Genomic DNA, 16,636 nt, shown 5'->3' with positions numbered 1-16,636 from the left:
TCCCACCGCTCCTGGCCCTCAGAGGCTGATATACCAAAAACATGCAAAGGCATTTCAGCCCTGAGGCTGCCTTGAGCTGGCTTCGCAGGGTTTGTCCTAACCCAACTGAGGGACTCCCTCCATAGGCTTAGGCATGCCCACCCCTGGCTAGTGCCTTCTCTGACTCTCAGCTACACAGGGGCCTGTTCAAAAAGGACGCTCCTATTGTCCTCATCCTGAAGTTGGAGAGCTGTTAAGAAATAATCTTCTACATAATTTCAATCAGCGGAAGTAAAAGTGACAAAGAGCCAGAGAGCTCAATTCTGGAAGTATTGTTTTAGGGTCTCAAAGCTATCCATTCATTCAACAAGCACATATTAAACATTTACTGTACAGGAGGTTCTCTGGGAAAAACAAAGATGATTCACATTGTCCTCTGGTTAATAATGAACGTGACCGTGCTCTGTGCCAGATGCTCTAAAAACAGTGCTTTTCAAGCCAATGATAGCAACCAATTAGTGGTTCATGAAATCAATTCAATGGGTCGCAAACAACATCATTTTTAATTAAATAGAACACAATAGAAGAGAATAAAAAAGAATATAGAGTACATGGCCTCAGAGAGGTTAAGTCTTTCTTTCTTTCTTTCAGTTGTATATGCACATATGCTGGTTTCCAAAGGAAGGTGTATCCGTTACTGTGAAACAGAGTCAAAACCTGTTTAAAAGCTACTGTTCTAGAGAGAGTGAAAGAAGAAAACAAAAGCTTTGCTCTCAAGAAGCTTGCATCTTGCTGGGAAGATAAAGCTAATTAATGAACAGCAGAATCCTTTGTATGAAGCAGCTAATGACTAAAGGGTCAATGAATGTTGCTGATTTAGTGCCCCATGAGACTGAGACCAGGGAAAAATCCCTGTGGCAGTTCATTACTTCCCCCTCCTTGAAAAACTTCTCACTTGGCTTCTAGGACAACACACCTCACTGATCCCAGAATCCCTCACTCATTCCTCCTTAGCTCCCCATCTCCTGTGGTTGGGTCAATGCCAAACGGGCACAGTTCTTGGGTCACTTTTCTCTCCTACCAGTACCTATTTCTTGGTCATGTCAGTCATTTTCTGAGCTTTAAATACCATATGAGGTTTGCTTTTGCAGCCTGAACTCCCAGCCTTGCATAACCAGGGCCCTAGTTAATCTCTCTACTTAGATGTCTCGTGGACATCTCAAACTTAATCTGTCCCAAACTGAACTCATCTTTGTCACCCCAGTCCACACCTCCCTTAGGGTCTCTCATCTCAGCTACTGGGAATTCAATCCCTCCAGCCGATCATGCCAAAAATCGTGGTGTCGTTCTTGACTTTTTTCTACTCTACTCTCAACTCCTATGTCCAAATCATTGTGGAAAAGCCTACGGGCTCTATCTTCTCCCTACCTCTTCTGCTACCACCATTCCTCACCTTCAATTCCAGTCTGGATAAGTGTGTGAGCCTCCAAACTCTTCCCCAGATTCTACCTTATCCCTTCTAGCAACCTCAACTCAGCAAGCCAAGTGATCCTTTTAAACTATGATCGGTCATGTCTCTCATCAGAACCTCTGAGCTATTTCTACTTCTCCAAGGAAAAGCCACAGCCCTTCCAACGGCCTGTGAGGCCCAGTGACCTAGACCCCATGCCCACCCATCACCACTCTGTGCTCACCTTCTGTCTGCTCTCACTCCCCTGCTCTGCTGGGCCTCGGCAAGGTAGCATGGCAGGCCTGTCTTCCCAGCAGGACTTTCTTACTCTTCTGCTCCAAGCACTTGCCCTACAGATCTCCTAGCTGATCCCCTCCCCCATTCGATCTTTACTCAAGGTTACCTCCTCAGTGAGGCCTCCAGGGACCATGCTCTGCAGCACTGCAAATCCCTCCACCTTCCCTCTTCCATGGGTACACCCTGCTCCTCTCTCGTGCTTTCCTTTTCTCAGTGGTACAGCTCACCATCTAACGTATACTTTACTTGTTCATGCCTGTCTTCCTCCTTCCTCATTACACCTTCTGTATCCCCAGTACCTAAAGCAGCACCTGTTTCACAATAATAAGCTCAATAAATAGGCATTGAATAAATGAATACATGCTTTTAAAGTGAAAGAGACAAAAGAAATGATACTTTTAACTCCACCTTAACCAGTAAGGAAAGGAAGGGAACACCATAATGAAGTTTGGTCTAAGAAACCTCACCTCTGGAAAACAGAATGGAGGTTCCTCAAAAGGTTGAAAATAGAGCTACCCTACGATCCAGCAATCACACTACTGGGTATTTACCTTAAAGATACAAATGTAGTGATCCAAAGGGGCACGTGCACCCGAATATTTATAGCAGCAATGTCCACAATAGTCAAACTATGGAAAGAACCTAGATGTCCATCAACAGATGAATGGATAAAGAAGATGTGGTATATATATACAATGGAATACTATGCAGCCATCAAAAGAAATGAAATCTTGTCATTTGCAACGACGTAGATGGAACTAGAGGGTATTATGCTGAGCAAAATAAGTCAATGAGAGAAAGACAACGATCATATGATCTCTCTGATATGAGGAATTTGAGAGGCAGGGCAGGAGGATTGTTGGGGGTAAGGAAGGAAAAAATGAAACAAGATGGGATCGGGAGGGAGACAAACCATAATAGACTCTTAATCTCATGAAACAAACTGAGGGTTGCTGGGGGGAGTTGGGGGTATGGCGAGGGTGGTTGGGTTATGGACATTGTGGAGGGTATGTGCTATGGTGAGTGCTGTGAAATGTGTAAGCCTGATGATTCACCTACCTGTACCCTTGGGGCAAATAATACATTATATATCAATTAAAAAATGATAAATTTTTAAAAATAAAATTTAAATTTAAATTAAAAAAAAAAGAAACCTCATCTTAAACTCTATCATGAATACTCCATTTGGGACATTTCCTTTCAAGGGAGCCTGGGCTAGTTTGGAAATACTGGTTCAGATAGTTACTGAATGTACCATACTCGTCTGTGCACATGTTTGTGTGAAAACTCCCATTGGTGTATCATGCTGCCTAGCAGAAGTGGGTCGAAATATAGCCTTAAAGTACAAATCCTCAAAAAGCCATTTCCCCATTTGGTAACTATGAAAGTGGAATTTTGTATTACACATGTGCATAAAGACACCCAAAATATCATCCCATTCTTTCTAGATGTCAAGAACTACGTTCACATAATTTGAAAAATGATAGTTTCATTGAGTTAGAATGAACAGTATTCATGAAGAAGAGGTTCTGTTCTGACTCATTTGAGTACAGTACAGTTTTAGGTGTCATGAATGTGACTTGGAGTAAAAAGTCCAAACAGCACCAAGGTGCACTAGTAATCAGATAAGAGGGATTAAAAAAGGGGGGGGGGCAGGAAATTTTGAGGTGTATCTCTTCTTAAATATTCTTTTTTTCTAATAGACACCAAATAGCTAAGTTAATGGTTCACAAATGTAATAATTTATGGCCCATTTGAGAAACTTAGTAACCCAAAACTTAATGGTAAACTAAAGGAAAATATTTGCTAAAATCTATTTCAAAATTTGTAATTTGGGGGGCACCTGAGTGGCTCAGTTGGCTAATTGCCTGCCTTTTGGCTCAGGTCATGATCCCAGAGTCCTGAGATCAAGCCCCAAATTGGGTTCCCTGCTCAGTGAGGAATCTGCTTCTTCCTCTCCCTCTGCCCTTCCCCCTGCTCGTGCTCTCTCTCTCTAATATATAATATCTTTTAAAATTCTTATAATTTTGAAATTAAGTATTAATACTAGAGATGCCTGATTTGATATAAACTAGCTGTTCCAAGGTCAACAGACTTTAAGTTCTAAGGGAAAAGATCCATACTCAAAAACATTGACAAGTAGTGGGGTCTCAGAACTGCTGAGAGATTTAGAAGATTTTAGCCAATACCAAAATTTAGTATTGATGAATGGTATTTTTACATCTGGGCTTCTGTAGACTTCAGGAAGATCCCTAACCATCTACCCGCATCTCTGATTTTGAGCACCGGACACAGAATTCATACTTGCCTCAGGGAATTCAATTTTTGAAATCATAACTACAAATCACCAGGAATATAGTGGGCAGGTGCCACCACGCATGACTGCATCACTGATGGCTCACCCAGCCATTGCAAGCCAGCAGATATGCCTCCAGTACGCCAGAAAGACATGTGAGAAATGAACAGTTGCATTAAAAAATAAGAAAGGGCTCTAAATTAGCTTATCCCCTCTACAGTTATTGGAAATAAATGTAAGATACTTACAACAGACCTAACCCTCTGTTGTTTTTAATCTTGCTATCTTTTAGGATGTTTATGTTCTTGCTTATATTTCACTAAACCTTGTAGCCAACTGTAACTGCTGGATGAGGGGTGTTCTGTGGTTCTTTCAAGCACCTAAACCTCCCTCCTGTTACAGTTGTCAAAACGTTACAGCATTGTAGCTCCCAGTAACTTAATGCTTGAGTTTCATGTTTAATGGAAAATTGCTAAGCTTTGAAACTTACAGACAGCAGAATAATATGATGAAAAGAACATAGAAATTTGAAACAAACTTGCCCTTTGATTCTGAATATGATTTACTAGCTGTACGATTTAGTGTAAGTTATCTAATAGCACAAATTCTCAATTTTCTCATCTTTGCAATGGGGTTAATAACAACTAGGGTTTTGTATCATATGAGATACGGTTTGTGTGTTGGGATTATAAAATGGCTACCAGCAAGTCCTAAGGCTAATTACTTTACTGTGGATGTCCTGAATGTGAGAGGAAGTATCTTCCACTCAGCATTCCAAGCAAAGGTTGAGATGCTTGCTTACTGAGCAGGCTTAGATCACACGCTCAGCCCTGAGCCAGGCAAGGCAACTGGGGAACTTGATGTGTTGACTGACTGAGCCAACTGCTGTGCTACTCCTGAGACACATGGACCTCAAGTGTGTTTCCTTCTGGGGAGGAAGGGTTCTCCAAAGCAAAATCACGGAGATGTGACTACAAGAACCAGAATTAGAACCAGGGTCGTAAAACCCATTGATGTCCACTACAGTCAAAATGCAGGGTGGACAGTGAGGAAAATTAAGTTTTCTCCCCTGTCCTCACATTACACCAGAATGTGGTATCTTAGTTACTACTTCTTGATGTGAAATCACAAGGCATCTTCACGACAGACAGCAGCCCCTTTGGTGTCAGCTGTCACCTCACTAACATTTTCTACCAGCCCCTAAAGGCTCATGGACCACTTTGAGGGGTCACAGACCTTGCCCCTCACATTTCTCCCACAATGCCTTTTCTCAGTGGCACCCATTAACTTCACACATAGACATTCAACTCCTAAAGAATGGTTTAACCACCAGGGAAGAAGATTTTTAAAGAACAAAGTACAAACCCAGTAGGTGAATCAAAGGTACTGAAATACTTCACTCAGCTTGACTTGTTTTAAAGCTATTTTTCCATTTTCCTTCATCTGTCTCCCAGATTTGCCCAATCACTTAAAACTTATAAACCCCTTTGACACCAGAGACTGTGTTTTATAAAATGCTTTTGGTATATTTACCCAGCACCTACTATGGTGCTAAGTACCCTGTAGACACCTATAAATGTTGGTGGGTGAGAATAATTCCATAGGATCACAGCGACAAAATCACTATTGCATAGTACTGTTTACAAAGTTTTGTTTAAGAATGCTGAAACATTTTTATTTGGAGGGAGATATAGCGAAGGGTTTATTTAAAAAGAGGTAGGTATTTACTCTTGTCCTTAAAAGGTCATTTTTAAGCAATCTGAAGCAAATTAAGCTTTGCACCCCCTTCGGGCTTCGTGGGGAGTTAGAAAGGGCGGTTGCCAGGGAAATCTGATTGGAAAACACCAATCAGACCTTGGGATCTGCACGTCGTGTAATTGTAATTTTCCTATTCTTGCTCTTTTTTTCTGCTTTTGCTATGAGAAGAGCAAGCTTAAAAGGCTACAGGGACATTTATGCCAAGTCGCATTTGTCAAGTTGAAAGCTGTGTGGAGCAGAAAAGCAGTTCTCCCCGCTGTAAAGAAGATGCAAAGGACCCGAGTGAGTAGGGAATCTGAGAGCTCACTAAAAGTGCTTAGAAGGCAGAGACATTCACGCCATTTCTGTAACAAGTTGTAGGCAGGCACTTGAAATCCAGGGGGAAGCCTCCTTACCACTGGGGTGCATGCAGCCCCCCACAGCCATCCTTGAAAGACTTGGTTGTCCTTCAAGATTTCTAGCTCCACCCCCCCCAACTGTCCGACAACAGCAGTTGCTAAGGGCACCAGTAAACACTGAGAGAGCAAATTCTGTTTTACTTCTTATCTTAAACCCTCTTCAACAGTGCTGGCAAATTAGTGACAAGATAATATTTATGCTGATTTCAATAGTTACATTTTATGTTTATTTTAGAAATAAAGTACAGTTGAATGGGAACATGCCCTCCCTTTCCCTCCCCCCCATTTATTTTGTTCAGTCACTTAATCAACGTCCATTCATCAGAGGCAGGGTGACATTAAAGCTTTGATGTCAGACAAAGCCAGACTCCTACTCGTTATTATGACCTTGAGAGTCATTTCTGCTTTTTGAGTCTAAGTTTTGTAGCAGTAAAATGGACAGAGTTAATGCCCATCTCATCGGACTGCTGGAAGTATTCATGTAACATAGATACCTCTTCCAGCCCTCTGAGGTTATCCCAGAAATGTCAGATTATTCTGTAAATATCAGATCCCTAGCTCTCCTTTCATAAATACAGTTTTTCCTCCTTGTATTTACCCTTCTTCATCGAGCTCAGGTAAGACCAAGTCTGTTGATCTCCTCAGCGCCCTCAGTCAAGCGCCCTCATCTACCTGGTTGCTTTAAGAGAAACACTCAATTGTTGAAGAGATCAACAGCTGCCAAGGAGTAGCCTTGCGAAGATCAACCTCTTACCGATGGCTACCATTTTAATCACTGCTGTAACTTGCTATGTTGTCTTTATTCCCATCTCATCGATAAAATGCCTACATTTTTTTTTCTCCCCGCTTCTCTGGTTCCTGAAAAATTAGAACTTTAAGTCCCACCTCAGCCTTAGAGGTCTTCCTCCCTAAACCTTTGCCATCCAGAACTGCTCACAGAAGTGCACTGGCCTCCCCTGGTATATTTCAGGATATATGCTCCATTTCAGCTGTCCCAGCTTTCTAAGGGTCTGCATTCCTTTTGTGGCTCTCAGATTTCCCAAAATCTCACGCATTTTCATCCCTCCAAACCTCACCATCCAACCTCCCATCTCAAGATAATCCGCTCTCCAGGACTCACTCACACATGGCTTCATCTCCCAGCCATCATCTCTCAGACCATCACTGGCACAATATGTCTGACTCTCTCTACATGTAGTTACACTCTACTGACTGCAGCCCAGCAAAAGTGGGGGACTGAAACCCCAAATCCCGTGGAAGAGCCTTTTAAAAGTAAGCCTTCTCATGTCTGAAATAGTATTTCTTGTAACTTCTACTTAAAGGAGGCTTGTAATCCTTCCTTTGTTTTATTAACATTTTTTTCCTCCAGACAGATCTTAAAACCATAGGGAGGGGTTTTTTTTTTCCTTACCTGAAATATGTATTCTTTAGGTTACCATTAAATAACAACTGTGACTCAAAAGACAGCCAAGATCTGAACACAGGGGGAGAAGGGGAATCACTCTCTGTGAAGAGTAGACCCTATTTTGGGTATAGTGTCATCCTATGCCAACTACTAAGCTCTTCAGACCTCAATTTCTATATTTGACTAGTTAAGATTATAATAATTCTTCTTATCCTTCAAGGTAGTTGTAAAGATGATAAGACATTATGTGAGCTTAGGTTTTTTGCAAAACCATGGCACAGATGAATGCTAATTATTATTATTAATTTGGTCACTATTAAATAGGAATATTAAGTTCTATGCTTTCTACCCTAGAATATATCCATTTCTTATTTTCACACATGTTCTTTAAAAGGTGTTTGGTTCTAAGATGTATGTTTCTCATTTTAGCATCTTTGATATTGGAATGAATCATATAATCTAGGAAGAGTCAGAGTTTAGTTGGTGGCATTGATTTCTTAGTGGCACAAAAAAATATTGAGAGTTTTGCATTAGTAGCTTAGACTCAGGATAATGTGGCATTTGGATACTAGAGGAAGGCTGCAGATAGGTCAAAGTAAGGATAGTTTGTCTATTCAAAATGGAAACTTTGTTAACCAAGTGGGGATAACCCCCCCCCCAAAAATCAGCAAAATATTTGAGACCCTCAGAACAGAAGGTATCATCTTGGATCATATAACTTTAAAGAGTTCCCCAAGGGAAAGATTTTTCAAGGGCCCCTAGCTTATCATAGCTTTTGCTCATGGATCAACCAGAATAAGTGTGATCCTCTTTCAGCTGAGTTTGGAGAAACCTGAAGGGGGGAAAATATTTGGCAGCACCAGAAGACAGTCTACTTTCAAAGATCCTAAAAGAGACAGAAACACATTTTTGTGTTTGAAATTTTTATATTTTTATATAGGATAACATATATATTCCATCTGCTTATATTCTTATACTAGAACATCTGCTTTAATGAGTAGAAGATGGTCAGCTAAAATGCCACTGCTTTTTTAATCCCCAAGTTATTTATGGCTGGCCATACTTTAAAAGTAGCCATGAAGAGACAGATTTCTAATGTTTTCCTCAGATTTTAGTGGTCCTTGGAAGTTCACAAACTATATTCACACACATAATTTCTATTCATTATCTATCTATTGTCATCCTCATTTTAGAGATGGAAAAACTGAATCAAGGAGATAAAGTGACTTATCCAAGGTCACACACATTGAGTGAAAGTAAAGCTCGAATTGGAATTCATTTATTCACCTAGTATCACATTTACCCAGAAACCTATTCCCTTTCTGGCAATGTACTAGGCCCTAGAAATAGCCAGATAAACAGTAAAAAGCTTGCCCCGCCCCCTTACCTTTTCAGCCTCTCCCGCGCCTCTGTAACTCAGAGCTGCACGGAGCAGAAACTTCATGCAGTCCAGAGGTCCCCTAACTCCCACTCTTGGTCTGGACAGTTCTCATACATCTGGGTTTTAAAACAAACAAACAAACAAACAACCCTTTAAATACAAACACAGTTCCCAGGGAGGCTTTCCCCCCCAGGTTTTCTGCTTTGTGAACCGAAAGGAGGCATTTGGGATTCAATCACTGGGAAGCCAGGCAAGATTCTGGTGACCTAAAGGCTATAGGCTCCCGTCTTGGTCCTGCAGAATAGAGATGAGACCCCAGGACAGACAGCTGGGAGTACTTCCTGATGGGAACTGTCACTTAAAAATGATGGAAGTAGATAGTCTATTAGGACTTTATGTTTTTACTTACTATATTTCAATTATTTCTGCTCCTCCTTTGAGGAAGAATATTGGAAGCAGGCATCTGAGTCTTCTTGGAAAGCTAATGTCATCCATCATGAAGGAGTGCCTGAGTGCTATACCAATAGGGCAGAGCTCCCCTAAAAGACGTTTACTGAGCATTCCCTGTGCACTTGTGGGCATTACCCCATTTAATCCATGCCTAACTCTCTATGGGGTAGGAAACAGACAAGGAAATTGAGGCATATGCCTAGTTTCTGACACAGCAGGATCTTAGACTTGGGTAGTCTAGATGCAGAGCTCACATCTTTGAGCCCCCAGCAATACTGCTTCCCCCATTTCAGTGAGCTTACCAAGTAATTAGAGAGATGACACAAAGATACATAAAACAAGTAATGCCTATAAATGCCATTGTGTGATTAGGCACATTAAGTACACAGAAGGAAGATGTGGATTAGGCTTGGGGCCATAGAGTGTCCAACCCGACCATATAACTCTATAACTCGGCCCTTGTAACTTGACACCAGTCAGAGTCGGTGCATAATGAATGGGCAGGGTTGTGGGCCGATAAAACTTCATTTACAAATACAGATGGCGAGCTGGATTTAGTCCGTAAGCTGCAGTTTGCTGACCCCTCATGTAGAGATACATGCTATAGATTTCATTAAAAAGATCAGTTTACTCTGGAGCAGTCAGAGGGAGCTTTACAGTTGCTGAGTTCAGCCTGGCAGGAAGATTTGAGACAGACTTATAAGACCCTATATGACCTGGCCCTGCACCCCTGGCCTCTCCTTGTATCACTTTCCCCTTGCTGGGTACTCTCCAGTCATTCTGGCATTTTCACTCACACGCTTATTCTGTTTTGTTTTTGTTTTTTTAGATTTTATGTATTTATTTGACAGACAGAGATCGCAAGTAGGCAGAGAGGCAGGCAGAGAGAGGTGGGGGAAAGCAGGCTCCCTGCTGAGCAGAGAGCCCGACAGGGGGCTGGATCCTCGGATCCTGAGATCATGACCTGAGCCCAAGGCAGAGGCTTTAACCCACTGAGCCACCCAGATGCCCCTCCCAAGCTTAGTCTTACTCTAGAGACTCTGCACTGGCTGATCCTTTAGCCTGAGAGCTCTTCCCAGCTCTCCTCTAGGCTGGCTCCTTTGGTCAACAGATCTCCTCGGGAATATTATTGCTTTCCAGTGGCTTTTCTGAGGAACAGGCTAAAGGAGTCCCCTTCCAGCCACATTGTTACATTAGCCCATCTTATTTTCCTAGTTCCATTTATGCTGAAATTATCATGTTCATTGATTTGCATGCTTGACTATTATGTATCTCTTCCTGCACTGGTTCTAGAATGTCTGCTCCACAGCATGAGATCCATGTTTGTACTGTTCACTGCCATATATTCCTGGCACCCACACCATGACTGGAAAAGAAACAAGCAAAAAATACTTGCAGATGTGAGGGAAGAAGGAGAGAGGCAAAGAGAGATGCGCAAGGAGACTGAGAAAATGCAAGCATGTCATGTTGCATTATCTCCTGTTCTGTAACTGAATAGACTACAGCTGTGATTAGAATGACCCATCATTCAGTGTCCATGCACTCTTTCAGTTAAGAAAACATCCTCATCCTGTAAATAGAGGGTGCTAGCACTTGCTTATGGTCATTCTTTGGTCAGAAGCAAGCCTTCCGTAATTCTGAACTGTGACATGTGGTCTAAGTTATAGACTGGTTCTTTCTGAAATAGAAAAATGCACTCTAGTCATCATTTTGTTTGATCAAAAATAAAGTTCTCTATTGGAATTTAATGCTTAAACATATGCATTAAAAAGCAAATAATCCTTTTTTCTCTAATTTATAGTTACTGTTAAATCTAACATTTATTACATTGATTTTATAATTGTTTCTTTAAAAATTTTGCGTCCAACCACCTCTAAGGTTGGTGCAGACAAGAAGGACATCTGGCTGGCCTATTACCAACAAGTGTCTATTTGCTCCAGCTTCCCTTCCTTAATAAGACTTCTCAAACTCCCAGGACCAGTAATACTGAAGACTTTCTCAGACAGCTGTAAGGTTAATTGTTTCTTTGGATTTCCCCAAATTTTCCCCCAATTTTCCCAAATTTCCCCCAAATTTTCTTCTTTCTGTGCAACTGGGGCAGAAAGACGTATCACCTTTTGGCTAGATCACAATAGTAGCTGTGCCCCATGATCTTCTGCTCTTTCCAATTAAAAGGGAGTAACATTTCACACTCAGGCCCCTTACAAATTGGCGTGCCTTCTTAGAAAACTATGCACCTGGTCAGTCTCCCCTTTTGCTTTAGAGTTTAAAAGGGTCAGAATAAAAATTCTGGCTCAGTCATAGGAACTTCAGAGACACTATTTTTCTTCTCCAAGATCTTGATTTTCTGTTTCTTTACATTTTTCCTAGAACTGATTTCTGTATTATTGTATAGGTAATCTTGTAGGCTACCTTTAGGTGTTTGAATAATGCATTAATTTTTAAATCCCATTCCATACAACTTCTTAGCTTCTATCATTTAAAAACAGTTTCATTGAGAGGTATACAGATTAAATACTTTATAGCTGGTTCCCTTAGCAACCGTTGCAACCCATTGTTAGTGCAAGCCCAAGTTCCTACCATAAAATAACTTTGGGAAAAACATCCAAACAGAAATTTGCTATGTTTCATTTCATAATTGATATGACCACATACAAGTTTGTCCTTAGTCTCTGACATATTCCAGAGACCAATGTTTATTTATGAACTGTGAATCAGTACCAAGAAATGGCCAAGTGCTATATGCATCATCTGTGACCCTCAGCTGTACCAACGTAATTTATAAAATGTAATTGCTAAGCCAATAATGAGGTTCTGAACATGATCATATTTTTCAGTGAGTCACCTTCCATCTGAAGGAAAACAAGGCTGTTCTAAACATCTATGATTTCACTAAGAAATCTTCCTTGTTGCTATAGTGATTTTGATGCTTTTCAGCTAAAAAAGTAGAAACTCTGCATTGTTATTACCATGATCAACAAATAGCAAGTGGATCAGATGTAATGGATTACAAGGCGGCATGGGACTACAGCTCTTTGGTTCTGTAGGTGCCACAGATCATAGCCCAGAAAGAGAGAAACAGTATCACACAGTGGCCAAGGGAACCAGGTTAGAACTCTGTACCTTTGTAGCTGAGACTTATGTGTCCCCACATGGGGCTTGACCTCATGACCCTGCGATCATGACCTGAGCCAAAATCAAGAGTTGGATGCTTAACTGATGCTGAGCCACCCACCAACCCCTTTATTCTGTTTTTAGGGAAACATCTATTCTCACTTTCTGGAATCTATAACATTTAGGAACCTGTGTCCAATATGTGTATATGTCATTGTGAACAATTTTATGAATGCTTCTGAGTTAAAAATTCATATATTATTAATCATAAAATTTAGGTTAAGTAAATTCTAACCTTTGGAGTCAAACCAAAATGCTTTGAATGCCAGTGCCATTATGTGTTCTTTTATTAGTTGTGTGTTCTTTGGCAAATTCCTTAAGTTCTCTGAGTTCTTGTTCCTTATCTGAGAAATACAGAGAAAAATTATGCAGAGTTGTTACGTTGATAAAAAAAGATCCTGTAAGCAAATCCCTTCGCATAGTTAAATGTTAATGATGAAAGAATACATTATTTGCTGGATAATCAGTAAGTAGTTAGCATCAGAATATTAAATACCTGCTAACCTTCTCATTGAAACTTGGACAGTTCCCGGGAGTCCTTCCTGGCTACTCCTTCCCCATCACCATTACTGATAACTCCTACTTCTAGTCTCTCTTTGGTGCATGTTCCATTTATGGCACCATATCTTAAACGTACTGATGGGTTGATTTGGAACTGTTCCCAAATGTGTTTATGTTCTGTCTTCTCATTGCTGTTAAATCATATTAAGGGCAAAAACCAGCCTCCTTTGTTTTTTGGTTTCTTTTTTTTTTTAAGCCCTGTGCAGTATTCTGTGCACCGTGGACTGTTTGTTGCTTCTTAATGGATAAAAAGAGTGGTCATTATGCATTTCTTTTACTAAATGGAGGAGTTATGAGATCCTAGGTTGAGTCCATGTTGAAGTAGAAAATCTAAGTGGAACTGAAGAGAAAATTATAAAGAAGCCCTGTATAGCATAGTGTAGTATTCTGCTAAATTCAAAGGAAATGATTGTAGAAAAAGAAGGAGCACTGTACTAAGAACATTATCTTATATGCTACCCCCCAAGTGGGGACTTAGAATAGGATCCAGCAAAGCAAGAGGAAAAGAACAATTCAGATAAGTAGCTGTAACAGGTAAGTAGAGAAACTCTTCAGGGGTGGGGTGTGTGTGTGTGTATTCAGAGGCAAGGAAAATTTAAATTAAGAAAAGGCCACTTGCTTTCATGAGATCACTGGAAACCTTTAAAGACTGCTTTAAGCAGATCTATGGAAGATGAATACAAATTAAGAGGGGTTTAGAAAGAATAGGTTATTGAGAAGTCCATGTAGCTGGTTTAGGAAGAAGAGAGATTCTATACAAGACAGTACAGATGGAAGGTGTGAGGAGGGTGGAGATAAAACTGAAAGATTCTTACATTTTAAACAACAGTTGAAAACAAATAATTGAAAAGTTCAAATAAAACTGTTCTCCTTTCCAATGGTATTCTTATTCAAATTATTTCTTAAAATTCTTATTCTTATTAGCATGTGAAAAATCAGAAGTAAATCAAAGCCAATTGTTTTAATTTTTCCTAATACACAGGATGTTTTAAAGATTAGGACATGGATTTTCATGGATTAAAATGTTTTTAAACCAATTACAGTAAAACACCATTATTGAGAAATGAATCTCTGAAGTTTTAGATAATTTATCTATATTACCCATATTCAGGGTCAACCAAAAAAAGAACAAAAGGAAAGGAAAGTATAGGATTTTATTAAAAATGAATTATCTTTTTTCCATGTGAATAGGTTCCTCAGGATGACTGGACAGGGTACACCCCTCGAGGTAAAGACGACGAAATTCCATGCCGAAGAATGCGGAGTGGCAGCTACATCAAGGCCATGGGGGATGAAGACAGTGGTGACTCTGACACAAGTCCCAAGCCTTCTCCCAAAGTTGCTGCACGAAGAGAAAGCTATCTCAAGGCTACTCAGCCATCCCTTACAGAACTCACCACACTCAAGTAAGTGTTTCCAATGTTCTACTTCCAGCAGCTCCTTACTTTAGCACCTAGAAGCAGATGGTATGACTCCTAGAGTAATCAGGGCAGAGTACACCCTACAGATGGAGCAGTGCAACGTACTGAATGGCCTGTTGATTTTGGCCTGGGGTCTGACATGTGTATCCAGTGCCTCAAAGACACGGGCATCCAGGTGCGTTCTGCAGAAATCATAAACCAAACTCCAAAACCCAAGAAGAAGAGTTTGAAATGATCCAGAATGGCTTTTGAAATGAATTAAGACTTCTGGTCAATGAAAAGATCCATGTCTTTCAACTCTCAGATGTTTCCTTAACCACTAAATCTTCAGGGCAACGCTTCCTTCTAAGACCCTTGAGTTTTTCAGATAATTGAGTAATATAATAGGGCAGGTGATCTTGGAGAGACTTGTAGAAAGTGGCTATGCTTAAAAATTGAGTCATATGTGAAGGTTCTTGATACAGGTTTTTAATTTGGACGCTAAATACATAGAATTTTTAAGACCTTGAAAATGGTTTTTGGGGGTCTCCTGGCTGGCTCAGTCAGTGGAGCATGTGGCTTTTTTTTTTTTTTAAGATTTTATTTATTTATTTGACAGAGAGAGAGATCACAAGTAGGTGGAGAGGCAGGCAGTGAGAGAGGAGGAAGCAGGCTCCCTGCTGAGCAGAGAGCCCGATGCGGGACTCGATCCCAGGACCCTGAGACCATGACCTGAGCTGAAAGCAGAGGCTTTAACCCACTGATTCACCCAGACGCCCCAGAACATGTGACTCTTAATCTCAAGGTTATAAATCTGAGCCTCACATTTGGTGTGGAGGTTACTTAAGAATAAAATCTTTTAAAAAATTATTTTTGGTTTTGAAAAATACAGTTATAAGTAGTCCTCACTTCCATTTGTGCTATTTGTAAATTGAAAAACATCACTACAGAAGAAACTACTGAAATTGATTATTTTAAACAAGACCTGATTAAATTTTAATATTATGTATGGAGAGTAAATCAGAACCTTGGAATATATCAGGGCTTGGATCATCATTTGAAAAGTATGAATAATTTGTATTTTTTAGTGCCTTTTCCTATATTTTGAGGGAATACATACTACCATTCATGCAGTCATATTGTGCTATAAAATAAAATATTAAAAGACAAAATAAATAGAAAAAGGCCAAAGATGTCAGGCTAAGGAAAATAAACTAGATTATTCACAGAGAACACTGAAAAACCGTGTACTCTTTCATGATGAAAACATTTAAATAGCAAAATGCACTACATCTTAAATAAGTGGACAAAGGGAGTCCCCTCACGAATTTTTTTTTTCAAGGTAGCAGTGGAACCTCTCCAGATCATTTCAATAAAAAATTACTACCAATGGCATTAATGAACCAACCCAACGAAGTAGCTCTTCTTTCTTTCCTTCAGCTTCCAGTTGCCCTTTCTCTTTGCCTTGATTACTGCAGGTATTGGTTTTCTAGGGCTGCATCCCAAAGTCCCACAAACTGAGTGGCTTGAAACAACACACACTTGTAATGTCACAGTTCTGGAAGCTAGAAGTCTGACATCCAGGTATGAGCTGGGCTGCTATCCTTGAGAAACTTGGTAAGGACAATCCTTCCTGGCCTCTTCCCAGCTTCTGGTTGTGGCTGGCAATCCTTGGCGTTCTTTGGCTTCCAGTTGCTGTACTTCAGTCTCTGCCTCTGTCATCACATGGCCTTCTCCCTTCTGGGTCTTCCCACAGCTGTCTTATGACACCACTCATATTGGATTAGAACCCTCCCTAATGACCTCATCTTAACTTGATTAAATCAGCAAACCCCAAGTAAGGTCATGTTTACAGGTACTAGGAGTTAGGACTTTGATCTATGTGGGGAATGTAAGTCAACCCATAACACTGCCACACAAGGTCAAAGTAGATCAAGGATATGAAAAATAGAAATAGGTTTTTGTTGTACTTTGGCACACTTCACAGAGGCTCAGAAAATTAAATATATATCCAGTCTGAAAAAAAAATTTTTTTTAAAAACTGGATTTGTAATAAAGGCAGTCTGCCAAGGTGGTTTAAAATGAGG

General features: G+C 40.3%; 1 protein-coding gene across 19 annotated transcripts in view; it reads left to right on the top strand.

The window, feature by feature from the left end:
* Positions 1–16,636, top strand: part of DLGAP1 (DLG associated protein 1) — a gene marked incomplete at both ends in the record, with an annotated part of 314,492 nt that overhangs the window by 51,408 nt on the left and 246,448 nt on the right. For 14 of the 19 annotated variants that reach the window (XM_080821309.1, XM_080821308.1, XM_080821297.1 and 11 more), the window contains one exon: positions 14,341–14,555. In XM_080821309.1, coding sequence (XP_080677435.1) covers positions 14,341–14,555 — 215 coding nt within the window. Of the gene's footprint in view, positions 1–5,948; positions 6,063–14,340; positions 14,556–16,636 lie in introns of all 19 variants that reach the window. The other 5 variants (XM_080821310.1, XM_080821311.1, XM_080821300.1 and 2 more) reach the window with 1 other exon arrangement.

The sequence above is a fragment of the Martes martes genome (genome assembly GCF_963455335.1).
Source record: "Martes martes genome assembly, chromosome: 13".
In the NCBI taxonomy this organism is placed as follows: Eukaryota; Metazoa; Chordata; class Mammalia; order Carnivora; family Mustelidae; genus Martes; species Martes martes.
This window is presented reverse-complemented; position numbering and strand designations above follow the sequence as displayed.